Raw genomic sequence first — 15,748 nt, forward strand, 5'->3', positions numbered from 1 at the left:
TTACATGATTTCAGTGATTTTGACTAATTTACGTTTGCTTAGAAAGGTCAGGCTTTTAGACATTGTTGGTAAGAATCAGCGATTACGTTAGATGTTGAGTCCGATGACTGAATTTCAGAAACTACGCGTTGTCCGCCCTGGTCCAAGAAGGTCATCTGTTATTCTCCTGTTTCTGTTCCTAGTGATCCAAAGTTGACCCTAAATGAATTCCAGCCCCTTAAAAAGTCTCCCCCCAACCTCTGTATCAAAACGGTCCTCATGCCCCATTCCCCGCGCCCGTCTTTTCTAGTCCCTTGCAGGGGGACTACATTTCACAGAAACCCCTCCAGTGCCCGGAGGGGAAGGTGCTGTGACGTCCTTGCAGGCGCGCTCGGAACACCTTTTCCCTCCCCCGTCCCGCCATCCCGCCGTCCCGCCAGCCCTCCTGGCTCCCGGCAGCGCGGCCCGCGGACCCGCAGCGGCCCGGAGCGCGGCTGCGGACGCCCGGCGGCGGGGCGCCACGGCGCAGGCTCCGCGGCCCGAGCAGGCGCGTCAGCCGAGCTCGGCGGTGGCGCGGGCGGCGGGGACGCAGCTGCCCCCGCTCTGCGCCCGCCGCACCCCCAGAAGCCACCGCCGTCTGGGCCCCGAGCCGCCGCGTCCTCGCCTGGCGGCTGCGGGCGGGGGCGCCTCGGGTAGGTGTCGGGGGCTCTTGGCTGGGGTGGGGGAGGAGGGCAGGAGAGGACCCGCAGAGGGAGGCGGCGGTGGTCTGGGGACGGGAAAAAACGCTCTGCGGAAGGACCGGGTCAAGCCTGGGGTGGTGGAGGCGCGGGGAGCACTGCGGCGTGCAGGGGGAGGAGGCGAGTGCTGCCCAGCGTGGGTAAAGGGGCGCGGGGTGCCGGGCAGCCGAGTCAGGGATGCAGCGATCCGGTGGCGTCCGCGGATACGCTCCGGATGGAAGGATGCTGAGAGCTGGGGGAACTGGGAGAACGCAGGATGTGCGGGGAGGGCTCCTTGCGTTGTTTTGTGAAGCTCCTTCAGTCATTGCAGCTGTCCCCTTTGAAAGGTTGGAGGTGAAGACAGGGAGCATAGGGTTGGATTTCTCTGGCCCCTTCAAACCGTTGGGACGGCCCTCCTGTTTTCCTGGGGAAGAATGTGGAGGTGGGAGAAGTACCTGCTGCTGTGGGCAGAGGTGTGTGGAAGCCGATGCCACCGTGGGATGGGGGAAGGGAACTCCAGTGGGAAGTTGACAGAGGAGAACCTTCTGTTGTTGCTCTGGGCATGATGAGCCCTCTCTGTTGTCCTTGGAGAGGGGGCCTGGGAAGAAGCCCCCTGGCTTGCCATAGGTGCTGTAAAGGATACATGGAAGAAAATAAGAATTCCTGGGAGAAAGGGAGGTGCAAAATATGACACAGGAGAAGCAAGATTATAAGGGTGAGAGGAATTAAGTCAATGGTGAGGAGTCTGATAGATCTCTTAGTCTGCAGAAAACAATGATGGAGAAACAATTTATGGTTTGGAAATGAAGGACTTCAATAAATATTCCAGTGTTTCTAGACGCTTAAAGTTCTTCATCTTCTCCTTCTTCTTCTTCTTCTTTTTTTTTTTTTCTTGATGCATCGGACCGGCAAGAATATAATTATAATTTGAGCATAGAAAGTGTTATTAAAATAGGTCTAAGAAGATTATGTTAAAGAGTCTGACCATACTTGCTAGTTTTTTTTTCCATATTATGTTACCTAGAATGTAGAGTCAAAAATCATCTTCGATCAATCTTAATATCATGAAAGTGGGAAAGCCAACAAAATACCTTAAGTCAATATGCACCCGTTTTGGGTAAAAGGTAACTTGCAAATTTAATGTGTATAAATAAAAACACCGAATTTAAAGTGTGAAATTTTGATGCTAATATTTTTCTTTTATCTCTGTCAATTCTTTAATCTTTGTGATTAGGATAGTTTTATTATTTTTGAAAAAATATACATGCAAAGTTCAAAAATGTAGAAATTGAAAAAGGAAATAAAAAATCCAAATGTACAAGAAGAAGGAAACCATTTTAACACTGTGTTAAACATCCTTGCAGGTAGTTTTCTAAGCATATATTGAATATTGTGCAATTCAATGTCAATTTATGATTTTTCTCTAACATAAAATCAGAAATTTTGCATACTTATCTTTTATACCTCCTTGGGGTTGTATTTTCTAAGAACGGTTATTCCATTTAACCTTTACTCACAAATATATAATGAAGGCCAACCACATAGGTTTGAGCAATGAGAATTTCATGTACAAATGTACTTGTCCTTTGGGTAGTAATGGTCATACTCTCTACAGTCGTATTGTTATCACGTTATGTAAACCTTTTCTTGTTCTTTCTTGTAGATTGATCTCCTGAAACTTAACTTTCAAGATGAAGTTTTTATTGGCGATTGCCTTTTTTATTTTAATTTCCTTATGGGTTGAAGAAGCTTATTCTAAAGAGAAGTCTTCAAAGAAAGGGAAGGGGAAAAAGAAGCAGTATCTATGCCCATCGTACGTCCTTCATGTCTTATATTATTATATGGAGATATATTAGTGCATTTTTTATCAAAGTAAGGTGGTTTGTTAAAGCATATCAGCAGAACTTTTCATATCAGAATATGTACCCATTGGTTTCACAGGAGAGGTTTAGAATGTGATAACTAATACCTAGTGCTTAAGATAAAGTTTTATAAAGTTTTGTTCATGCTCTAGGATTATACAATTTATGTACATATTTTATAAAATTAGGAAAAAAATTACTATTTCTTTCTTACTCTAAATATGGAGCTATAATTGGATACTGAAATTCCATGTTTTGATCAACAGCAGTTCAAAAAGATGGTTTTAAAAATTCCTAAAAATGAATATCAGTTTAAAAATTAGCTATAGTATGATTTTTAAGGTATATTTCATTTATGTTGATGCATGGAAGAAGAAAATTCCCATGGTAGATCAGTTTTCTATTTCAATATTTTTCTGTAAAGGGCTTAGATTGGAAAATTATTTTTTTCAAAATTGGATATTTTTCAAAAAATGATATTTTTCCTTTTCAAAAAAGGAATATTTTTTCAAATATTTCAAATATTTTTCAGAAAAGGATATTTTTCAAAAAATATGTCACGAAATTTGAAGTTACTTGTAAAAACAAAATCTAAATCTGAAACACCAACTCCTTTTGTGGTTTGGACTTTTTTTTTTTAATAGGAATGGTTAATATTACTGGTGAATAACAGCGTATTTTTTATAATACCTAATGGATAGAGCAATTGAAGAGTTTGTAAGTAAATAACTTTCATAAATATAAGGGATCTTTAGGCAATAAGATCACATATGCCGTGATCTGGAATAAAAATTAATTTGCTGTTATAGGTCATTTTTTAATTAAGATGTTTTAAATGTCATATTGATCATGGGTGACATCTCAGAATCAACATTATTCAAAGATAGACCATGATAGCTTTGTAGATATTCCGTATGAGATAGGAACATTTTGGGAAGTTTATTTTGTTAAGAAAGGATATTAAAATTGGTATTTTGGGATGGATATCTGTCTGACCATGTGAGACTGGAAGTCTGGAGTCAGTATCATGTACATATAGGTTAGCATTAAATAAAGTTCCTGATTTAGAAGTATCTCTTGGTTTTCAAGTTTATTAGTCCTACTTATTTCAGTGCTGCAGAGTCTGATGTCAGGGCCAGATTTCTGTGTGTATTACGGGATGGCCCTGAGTTACATTCACATGTCCCTCCTTAGCTGTCTTTCCAGTTGGATATGAAGTATCTCGTGGGGTAGGTTTAGGAATAATCACCATCTGCAATTATTACTATTCTTCAGTGTTCAGAGTTTTGGTGTCACAATCAGGATATAAGCCTGTTAGCAAAATGGACATTGTCAGGCCTTACTCCTCCCAAGGGAAAGGACACATTCTCATGTTTTAGCTCTTTTTGTATTTTTTACTTGATGCATGTTGGCATATTGATACAAACTGTTGCATACATGTTACAGTCATGGTGACTCTATGTGTGGGTTAGGCCAGCTTCAATCAGTCAGGTTTCTCTATATGTGGAAGCTGATAGAACTCTCTTCCACTACCTCTTGCCTGTCCCTCACCCTCTGCCCCCAATCAAATGTCATGAATCAAAGAGTTCGGAAGCTGGCAACAGCAAGTCTTAGAACTACTATGTATCTTTTTTTTAAAAAATATTTTAAATATTTTAAGATTTTATTTATTCATTTAACAGAGAGAGAGAGAGAGAGATCACAAGTAGGCAGAGAGGCAGACAGAGAGAAAGGGGGAAGCAGGATCCCTGCTGAGCAGAAAGCATGATGAGCTCCATGAGCATGAGAGCTTGATCCCAGGACCCTGAGATCATGACCTGAGCCCAAGGCAGATGCTTAACCCACTGAGCCACCCAGGTGCCCCCCCCCTTTTTTTGAAGATTTATTTATTTTGGGGGTACAGAGAGAGCAAATCTTCAGGCAGACTACCCATTGATTGTGGGGCCCAACATGGGGCTCAGTCTCATGACCCATGAGATTACAACCTGAGCAGAAACCAAGAGTCCAGTGCTTAACCAATGGAGGCACCCAGATACCCGTCACTACCATATATCTTACGATAGTCCTTTAGAAGACATTCTGTCCCTTTTCAGAATTATGCTATTAAATTGTCTTATATATAAACTGGCTATATGTTTTCAATGTCTATAGTTATTTAAGATAGATTTTTAAAGTTAAATCTAGTAGGTTAAGAATGAAACAATAAGGTTCTCTTGCTGAACATTTAAATTGACAAATAGAAGGCCCAACATAGACTTGGTAAGCCCATATCATGGTATTTTAAATACATTGTGTAATTAACTGAAATTTTATTTTTGAAATTTTCTACCATGAAATTTAAAATTTTATTTTATTTATTTTATCTTATTATAATTATGAGACTAGATAAAACTTTATTAACAGTTGCCATGGTGATGCTGCCAAAAATCTGACTTATTAAAAAACAGGTGTGCCTTGGAGAATAAGATTTATGTATTTTTTTTGTTTGAGCATTTTATAAGAATTTTGATTTATTGACACTAAATTATGAACTTCAGAAGACAATAGCGTTTTCTCTGGCTGTGTTTGGATCCATTATACATAATTCCTTGGAATATCCAGATTAAGAATCTCAGCTATTATAATGAGCTGTGAAAGAATATGCAGATCCTTTGTATCTTGGAGAATGATCCAGTTAGTCCATCTTGTATGAGTTGATAAAGTATAAAAACATTGTGACTAAGAGGAATATTTGAGATTATGAAAGTTAGGTACAGACCACCATAATGTTTTTCAATATGGTGAGATCTCCCTCTGTGGTATTTTTATTTCTTTACATTTTTTTTCTTTTTGAATAGAATTGAGAAAGCAATGAGGTTGTATACACACATGCAGTTAATGTGTGAGTATTGCAAACATGAACAAAGATTTCCCATTTTACTATTGTAACAATATTCTGTCCCCCAACCAAGACTTAAAAAGGGTTTAAAATGAAGGAATAGAAAATTCAGGGTTCTTAAAATTCTAGGGCTTAATTTTGATGTTGAGCTTGAATTGTATCATAAACTTTTACTGGCTCTTTTACTATATATTTTTTTAACTTACTTTGTTTTGAGATGCTATAACATAAATTTATGCTATTGTTTTTGATGTTTATAAGTGAAGCAGTAGTACCACACTGACAAGGTTTCTGATAAATTTCCTTTCAAAAACTTCAGAAATTTAAAACACATTGAGATATAAGAAATAAACTATAAATGAGGAAAAAAATTGATTAAGTCCTTGGATACAGTAAGCTTTTTATTTACAGCTTGAATTTAATGTTAACCTTCATTTATTGGTCTCTCCTCTTTCTATGGAGTCGGCCTGAGTGATTCCATCCAAATCTATGGCTGTAACTACCATGTATTCACTGTTAGCTCCTAAGGCTCTATGTCCATCTCAGACTTTGAAGAATGCCATATCCATACATCCAATATTTTCTACCTGGCTATCCTATTTTGACCTCAAACTCAACTTCAAATGATAACACTTGAGTTCAGAAATCCTCCCCATCACTCCTGATACAGGAGTAATGCATTCCTTATCTAGGAAATGATACCACTACCTCTTTTACCAACCAAAATGCTGGGCATCTCCTTAGACCTTCTCTTTCTACTGAAGCAAATTCAGTAGTGTCCAAGACTTCTCAATTCCATCTTTCTCACCTCCAGAATATGTCCTTCATTTTCGCTTCCCTGTGGGCACTGCGTTAATTACTTCTCTCCACCCATTTTCATGAACTCTTTATTAGTCTCCCTTCTTCTTGTCTTCCTCCATCAATTCATATTGGACACTGACCCTAGAGGATGTGTTCTAAATCTTTAATCTAGGCAAGTAATTCTAATGCTTAGAACCCTTCAAGCACCTCCATAGCTTTCTGTGGCTTCATAGAAAAAGCTCTTGATGAACTGGCCTCTGGCTCATTTCTTGGCTGCACATTTCTTGGCTCCACACACACAGCTCTTGCTGAACTGGCCTCTGACACCTGCATCTGTGTCGTTTTATCCTCCCACCCAGCACATATGAGTCAGGTCTCATATACACTTGATCTTTCATACCTCTTGGAAGTATGCTTTCCTTTACCTGAAATGCCAATGCTTTCTTTTTATCTTTAGTTAATTCCTGCCCCAGTGGTCTTGTCTAAATCTGTGGCTATAAATATCATCTTTCACTGTTGACTCTTCTTAGAAAACAATATTCAGCTGAGTAAACTGGAAGATCTAATTGGCTTTATGAAGAAATTCAAGAATTGGGCAGTATTCCATCTAGCAAGTAGAGAGATGCTCTGAAGAGTTATACAAAATGGAAGGTTTTTATGGGAAGGACAATGTGGTAAGAAGTTATTAGCAAAAGAAAGGATTGCTTCAGGCAAGCTACCTTCCCTTAAGGGGAAGGGCAAGGGATTTTATTGGGTAGATTACCTCATCTTTTGGGGGATGGAGAGGGCGCATGTGACAGATTCCTCATTGATGCTGGTCAGGAAATTCCTGACTAACCAGTTAACACTACATTTTTAGGGTAGGTTGAAATGTAGTCGGGTAAGGTATTAGGTCCATATTTGGTGACTTGACTGAAGTGACACCATTTTGAGCCAGTGGTTTTCTTTTTAAGGCACCTAAATCTGTATGCCTGGCCCAGACCTCTCTCTGAAGAGCACCACACCCATATAACCAGATTTTAATCTGATGGACCCACAGTGACCTCAAACTCAAACCTTGCTATCTCCTTTGGGAAATCTTTCCTAATCTGATAATTTGATTTAGATAATTACACTCTATACTTCTATATATCCCTAATTGTCTATCATGTTTATAATACTATGGCAATCATCAATTAGAATTTTTGCTTTCCCCACCTGATTGTAAGCTTCTTGGGAGTAGCATCTACTACTCAATCACCAGAGATGATATCAATTTAGTGCGTGACACAAATTATACATACAATAAAAATTTGTTTAAAGAGTGAATAAAAATCCAAAGATTTTTGGTTCTTATAAATCTTCTATTTAGATTTTGTTAAGGAACTTGAATATAACTTATATAGTCCCTATGGACTATATTTAGAAGTATGGTCTCAGTATAGGGATAACTAGGTAAGTTAACAACTGGGTAATTAGTGAAACTTTTCCAACCTGGATGATGTTTCCTGATGAAATTTTGGCCTTATCGTGTTTAACATTTTATCAATGACTAAAATAAGACTGTATGGAGGAGAGACTTATCCAAACTGAGAATCATGTGACTTAGGGACATATAATGAATATCTGAGACAGAATTAGTTTCCACTATGATCTTGAAGGGTCAAAGTAATGGACTGAAACTAAAAAAGGTAGATGGAAGTATAAATTGCACTTTTTCCCAGAAATCATCTGTGCAAGTATAGGATGGGGGAAACACAGTATGGTAGAGATCATTTGAGGGAAAAAAATAGATAATACAGTAATGATTTATATACATATATATGCATTACATGTAAACAATATATATGATACAAATGAGTATATATACTTACTTAAATTAATATTTTTATTTTACCAATTTTATGTTTACTCTATTACTTAATAGGATGATATTTAAAGCAAGACTTACAGAGATTTCTGCATTGTGCTAGTCATATTTTCAGGGGAGAGAAATAAGAACAATTGAGATCATTAAAATCATTATCATATTAGGGAGACTGAAAGAAACTGAGATACTTAAAGTTGTTTTCAAATTGTTGAAAAACTGTGATGTAGATGAGAAAGTAGACTTGGCAGTTGGCACCAATAATGAAAACCAGGACTAATGAGCTGAAGCTACGGGTAGGATATTTTTAGCTCTCAGGAAGAACTTTCTGATAAGAGTTCTGCCTAAATATAATTGACTGGGAAGGGAAGTAGTAGAGTTCTATATGACTGGTGTCACTTGGCATTGAGGGGTAATTATTTGGCAGACATTTTATAGAAAGTTTGAACATTGGTTGGGTGGTTAGACCAGATGGTGATACTTAAGGTCATTTCAATTTGTCAGATTTTTAAGATTCTTTGATTCTAATATATTATATTTGATTGTGGCCTTACTATTGTCCAATAGAATGAGATAGAATAATTTGAAAATTTTATCTCAATACATGTTTAGACAGATCTGCCTTTACTTTTGGCGCATTGCCTTGGGATGCTCTACCATATAAAATAAATAATATCTTGGTCCTATATTAATAATAAGGATTTAAAAACCTTCAGTAGTAGAATTTAATCTTGGAATTTCATGAATAATCATATTTTTAAAGTATCTCTTTCAAACCCAGAAAATACTTCTCTTTTCTGATCTAAACCAATAGGCAGAAATATGTCTTACATAGTGATTGGAGGATGACAGACATAAGTGATCCAATTAATGCTTACCATAATTTATAAGAAGGTGTAGGTTTACATACTTATATTTATATGTGTATTATATATGAAACCAGAACATGTTAAAATATACTTTCAGTGTTGCCTGAGTGGCTCAGTCAGTTAAGCATCTACTTTTGGCTCAGGTCATTATTCTGGGGTCCTGGGATGAAGCCATACATCAGGCTCCCTGCTCAATGGGGAGTCTGCTTCCCCTTCTGCTGCTCTCTCTCTCTGTCAAATAAATAAATAAAACCTTTCAAAAAATAAAATACACTTGCAGAATTTTTGTTTGAATAAACAAAAATAAAACAAGACAGAATTATCTCAGTAAAAACATTACTTGTCCTTTCTATTTGTGCTCCCAGCAGATATAATAACACTTCTAAATACTGAATTTACTGGGCCTCTCAATTGGTGACCCATTCACTCTTGATTTTGGCTCAGGTTGTGATCTCAAGGTTGTGAGATCCAGCACCATATTGGGCTCTGTGCTCTGCTGGAAGTCTGCTTGAGATTCTCCCTTTCCCTCTACCCTCCCCACACTCACATGTGCTCTCTCCCATGCTCTTCTCTCAAGTAAATAAATAAATCTTTCAAATTCATACATACATACATACTGAGTTTGACCAGGCTGTAACCTCTTAGCACGTGTTGCCATAGTTTACTATCATTGAGCTTAGGGAACTTCCACCATTTGTTGAGGACTGTTTGAATTTCAAGTGTCTGATAGCTTATAGTAAGTGCACTAATATGTTTACAAGTTAAATTTAAAATATCTTTTCTCCTACTTGGCCCAAACTTTTATCTTAGGTATGGAGAAGCTTAATAATAAGCCCTAAATTAGTACTAGGTGAGGGCTGCTATTACTTACATTAGTGTGTGGTCATGTTAGTGTGAATTTATCCTGTCTTCTTCATGATCTTTCCTCCAGACCATTGGTACTCTACCTTTAAAATCACGACAAGGAAATTTTTACTGTGATTCTGTGTGCACTAATGGAAAAAGTGTGATTTCTTTATATTAGTTTGTTCATAAACGAAAAAAAAAATGTGAGTTAAAGCGTTACCCTCTGTTATGAGAAATTTTTTTGTTTCCTTTAGAGATATACTGTACCACTTGATAATAACATTTGTACACATCAGTTTTATGTGGTAGAAGGGTAGGAATACTGAATAATCAAAAAGCTACTACATGTTGTGTAAGTATACTATTAGCCATTTTCTTCCTATTCTAATTTACTTACCTACTATTGATTTATAGAATAGGTTGATTTTAGTTTAGTTCTAGTTTCTTCCTAGTGGAAATGTTGATGATAACTGCATTGGCCAAAAGATGAAAGGCAATTGCAAAAGGGTATGGGTAATCTTGGTAATGAATACGATTGAAAATTGCCTACATTATTCTTACTATAACATATTTAGGTTGAATAGTTCACTGATGTTTAGTTATACATTTTCTTGCTACCTGTTGAACAGTCCCAGCTGAGTGGCATGCTTTTCTTTTGCCGTCAGCTGAATTAATGATCTTCCCTTTCCAAATAATTTCCCAGGTTTTAAAACTGGCATCCTCATTATTCTAGCTACTCAGGCATGAAATTTAAATGGAACCTGTCTTTCTATCTCTTAGAATTATTTCCTATATCTGTCAGGTTCATTGCCTCTCCACTTACCATCATTTTGAACAGTTTTCATCAATATTTTTCTAATTATTTACCCTATATTTTCTGTTCATTATCATTCATTTTGCATATGGTTTCCATTTTCATCTTGTTAATATTATATTCAAGACCCACAGTGCCTTCTTATTGCCTGATGGGTCCCAGTGCAGACTCTTTACTTTGACTTTCAAGGGCCTCTGTAATTTGCATCCCAAACTTTATGTGAAACTACCCTATTTTATTTTATTTTTCCTTTGGTAGATTTTTTTCTCATCTGTTTTTTTTTTAATTTAATTTAAGTTTTTTCAGTGTTCCAAAATTCATTATGTATCACACCCAGTGCTCCATGCAATACGTGCCCTCCTTAATACCCATCGTCAGGCTCACCCAACCCCCTACCCCTGTCCACTCCAAAACCCTCAGCGTGTTTCTCAGAGTCCACAGTCTCTCATGGTTTCTCTCCCCCGCCAATTTCTCCCAACTCACTTATTTTAGAAAGGCTGATCAGTTTTCACTCCTAAACTTCTTTTGCCATTGCTTATGCTTAGACTTGTTTATGTGTAGAATGACAACTTCCTGTGTAGTCCTTCAGGACTCATCTCAAGTAGTACCTTGTCTTATGAAAGTTTTAAAATAATTAGAAGTTTCAGTTGAGAATAAGGTTAATATAAATGAATAGCATGTGATGGCTATTTAATACTTTTGTCTTGGACACTGATAGAAATACTATGTTTAGAAAGGAAAAAAAAAAGTTAATATGGTGGGTATAAATTCTGGTTGCTATCGTGTGTGGTGGTTAGAATTACATCAGAGTTTGTCCAGGGAATCATGATCAGGGTTTGAAGGAACATGACAATTTGTTGTTTGATCAATTGCACTGTGGGTTGTTTTTCTTGAAGAATAGAAGAATAATTACTTGCTGCTTGCGGAATTACCACATGAGGTAAACTCGACTTCTTTTGTATGATGTCAAGTTATAGAACCAAGACCAAAGAGAAACATTGAGGAAGACAAGTTCAATTTTAAAGGATATGATAGAACTGTCCAAAAATAAAATGAATTTCTTTGGGTGGTTCTTTGTTGCTACAGTGATTAAACATAGTTTGGGTAGGGATATTACCCAAGTCAAGCATCACTGGAAAGTTATAGAATGTGAAAGTTCTTTTTTGTTCTCAAAATTTCATGAGTCTATGATTAGAACTTATGTTCACTCCCTCTCCTTTTTATTTTTAAAATTTTTTTAAAAAAATTATTTATTTGTTTATTTGACAGACAGAGATCACAAGTAGAGAGGCAGGCAGGGAGAGAGAGGAGGAAGTAGGCTCTCTGCTCGGGGCTGGATCCTGGGACCCTGGGATCACGACCTGAGCCGAAGGCAGAGGCTTTAACCCACTGAGCCACCCAGGTGCCCCTTCACTCCCTATTCTTGATCTTTTTGAATCTCTTTTGTCCATACTGTATTTTTTTTTTAAAGATTTTATTTATTGATTTGACAGAGAGAGACACGGCGAGAGAGGGAACACAAGCAGGGGGATTGGGAGGAGAAGCAGGCTTCTAGCCAAGCAGATATCCCGGTATGGGGCTTGATCCCACGACCCTGGGATCATGACCTGAGCTGAAGGCAGACACTTAATGACTGAGCCACCCAGGCTACCCATATTGTATGTTTTGACATTTGATTTTATTTAATACAAATAATCTTTATATGATATCTTTTATTTTCTAGTTGAACTATATTATGTATGTATTAACTCTAATACATGTATATATGCACATCTTATTTAATATATATATATGTGTATATATACATACACATCCATCTCACCTCAAATATTTACAATTTATTTAGATTGTTAACACAATGTATTAACTCTAACCATATATAACAAGTGTTCATACACACTTATTATGTAGCATACATAAATGAGACTCTTATGCAAAGAATCTTGAAGTGGGCAAAATATAAAAGTGTGTGTATATGTATATATATTCACGCATGTATGTTTAACCTATATGTGAAAGTGTGTGTGTGTGTGTGTGTGTGTGTGTGTACACAGACACATACACAGTTTTATATTCTGCTTACTTCAAAATTCTTTCCTTAAGAGCCTCACTTATGCTTGCTAAATCAAGCAGAATAAAATGGGTCACTGACGCTACAGAAAAAAACAAGTCTTTTGATTGGTCAGTGGCTCGCTGGAACTGTGATTAAAGGTAGCACTTCTAAACCTGTATTGTTTAAAGTTCCCTTTGTATGTCTGCTAACTCATGATGACATGGTAGTATAGGCGAAAGAACATTGCTGTATCTCAATTAGAGCTGTTGTTGAGTGGCTTTATGACTTTCAGTAATTCACTAATTTTAGGGGGCATCTCATTTGTATAAGGAGGTTTGATCCCAGTGGTCTCCTAATTTCACTCATTCATTCATTTATGACAGCTGTATCTTGTAAGACTTTACCAAGTTTTATTCAATGTTCTTTTGGTACCTTTATATTCTGTGTTAACTATTTTTGTTTTTGTCACTGTTTTGCTTTCAGATTCAAAACCAGTCAAGCCAAACCAACAGAAAAATACACAAAACTCTGCTTCTTGACCAAGTTAATTACAAAGAGATCTAAATTTTGAACTTGGTTTAACAAAATGTAAGCATTTAACTGAATCCCAAAGTAGAATAATGTATGCGGAAGGTGAACTGTTTGCTTTCTTAGCTTGCCAATTTTTCACAAATTAAGGAGTTTAACTTATAAAAATGTACTTTTTTTTCCCTTTGGAGATGAATAATACAATAATACAGTAAAGTCTTTTCAGAATATATTTGCAGAACTCTTCTCTATTCTCTCTGTGCTACTACCTAAAAGAGGCACATCGCTTCTGTGTTCCAGAAAGCAGAGACCCTTTTTAAATGAGTTCCTTAACCATAGATATTTCATGGAAATTTACACTTAGAATTCATGAAGCAAATTATTCAAATTTATGCACATACAAATAGCTCCTCTGAGAGATGATGTAAATACAAAATAATATTTCTAGAGCTCTGATTGGAATAACAGCAAAACACTGATTAAATCACTAATAGAATATGTTGGGTAACTTGAAACATCTGACCTTTATTAGTCCTCTTGTGAGAGAACAATAGTATGAATTTGTGATATTCAGGGAAGGTTACTATTCTGATTTCTGAGAATAACCTAATAAAAAGGCCAACTTATTAATGACGGGATGTGTAGTGAGTATTCTTCTCCACTGATAGTTAGCTTTCTGTTATACCATGGGGGTGGCTAACAAAACGATCCAGGGGTCTAACTGTAGCACTCTTTAATATCATCCAGAAGTTTCGTACTCATTTGATTATAATATTTTTGGCTTAATTCTACAGATGTAGATGTTTTCAGTTATTAAGAATCTGTATTGATTTATTTTGTGTGGTGATCTAGTCTTGGCTGGGTCCTCACTATGTTTCCAATAATCCTTGTACTTGGCCCTTAGTGCTTTATTTTTCTCTCTGTCTCTCTAATAATTGTTTCATCCTTTATCCTGAATCTTAGCATGCACTCTTAGCTTTTGCTTCAAAAAAAAGAAGCCATTGGGCAGGAACTCACCCAGTGTCTCCCTGTCTTCACGCTAAAGCTACCTATAACATCATCCTTTCTTTTCTCCTTTGCTTCTGACCTAACAGGAAGTGACTTCTTTTGTTCAGTCCCTGTCCCATCTTTTCCACCCTTTTCTGACACCTACCTCTATTATCTTACCATTGCTGTCCCAACTTTTCAATATGCTTTTTTCTTTGGCTCTTTTTTTTTCCTCTGAGGGCTTACAAAGTTACAGAAGGGTCTCTCAGTTGAGAAAAAAAGAACGTTTTTATAGTCCTGTTGCATTAACTTTGTTTTGTTTTCCCTGTGTTCACTGCCATATGTCTTAAACTAATCGACTACAATGGTCTATACTTTCTCAGGGATATTCATTAATTATTTTTCCCTTCCCTTCCCTTCTCTTCCCTTTCCTTTCCTTTCCTTGAATTTCTTTAAATTATGAAAGCCATACACTATTGGGGTAGCACATGAAACAATATGTATCACTTAGTATTCTGAATACGTACTCTCCTGTTGACATTAACTGCTGCTTCATTGTACTTTTTGGTAAAGATACTTTATTCCTTTTAACCAAATCTACTGACTTTCCTTTGAGTCCTTCTATTACTTGGTAAAAACTAATGATTGTAATGAGAACTAATGAGTTTCTTGCTCATCAATTTTCCCCTGAGTAATTTCTGCTTTATCTGTAGCTCTTTCTACATCTTTACCTCTAGGAGTAACTACCCACGTGAGTTCCCGATAATTATTTTCAGTATTCTACTGGACCCCAGAGTTAATGTATGGAACCAGCTCTTCCGTCTGCATTTCCCAGCTTTGTATTCAGCCATTTGTGAGAAATAGCTGAAGCAACTTTCTTCCATGAGATGTCTCCCTGATTATCTCATCAGTTACTTTTCCTGTTGATTCTTGTTTAGAAATGACTCTTGCATCTGCTGTTTCTCCCCATCCCGACTAGTATGGTCTTTGCCAGGCTCTCATAATTTCACCTGGCATCTCTTATTGCAGTTACTTACCTGGAAGCCTGAATTCTGTCCTATCGTCTCCACTTCAGTTCACACTGCATGGTAGTGGCTCTCAAATTGTTGGTCTGGGCACCCCTTTATAATCTGAAACATTATTGAGGACTCAAAGAGCTTCAGTTTATGTGCGCTATAGCTACTAATACAGCCTTATTATAAATGGAGACAAATTTTTAAAAATTTATTAAATCACTTAAAATAAGCCTACTCATTACGCGTTAACATAAACAACTTAATTCTTGTGAAAATAACTATATTTTCAAAAATAAAAATAGTAGGGAGAGTAACCATTGTTTAATATTGTTGCATATCTCTTCAGGCTGGCTTAAGGGAAGACAGCCAGATTCTCATATTGGTCTTGTGATATATTGCTTTGATAGAAATAGGTAAAGAAAATATGACCTCAGACATGTAATTAGAAATGGGAAGAGTATTTTAATAGCCTTTTCATAACTGAATATTCTTCTTTAATGCCATGTCAAAATTTAACAAGTGATAGTTGCAGTGTAAATTTTGAAATCAGATT

At 36.9% G+C, this 15,748-nt stretch overlaps 1 protein-coding gene across 1 annotated transcript in view; it reads left to right on the forward strand.

Annotated features, from left to right (window-relative positions):
• The first annotated feature begins 395 nt into the window (after positions 1 to 395).
• GLRB (glycine receptor beta) overlaps positions 396 to 15,748 on the forward strand; it is a 102,243-nt gene continuing 86,890 nt past the window's right edge. Inside the window, exons 1-2 of the mRNA XM_082728462.1 lie at positions 396 to 671; positions 2,359 to 2,508. Coding sequence (XP_082584588.1) covers positions 2,387 to 2,508 — 122 coding nt within the window. The 5' untranslated portion in view covers positions 396 to 671; positions 2,359 to 2,386. The remainder of the gene's footprint in view (positions 672 to 2,358; positions 2,509 to 15,748) is intronic.

This window comes from Mustela nivalis (assembly GCF_964662115.1).
Source record: "Mustela nivalis genome assembly, chromosome: 4".
NCBI classification, from domain to species: Eukaryota; Metazoa; Chordata; class Mammalia; order Carnivora; family Mustelidae; genus Mustela; species Mustela nivalis.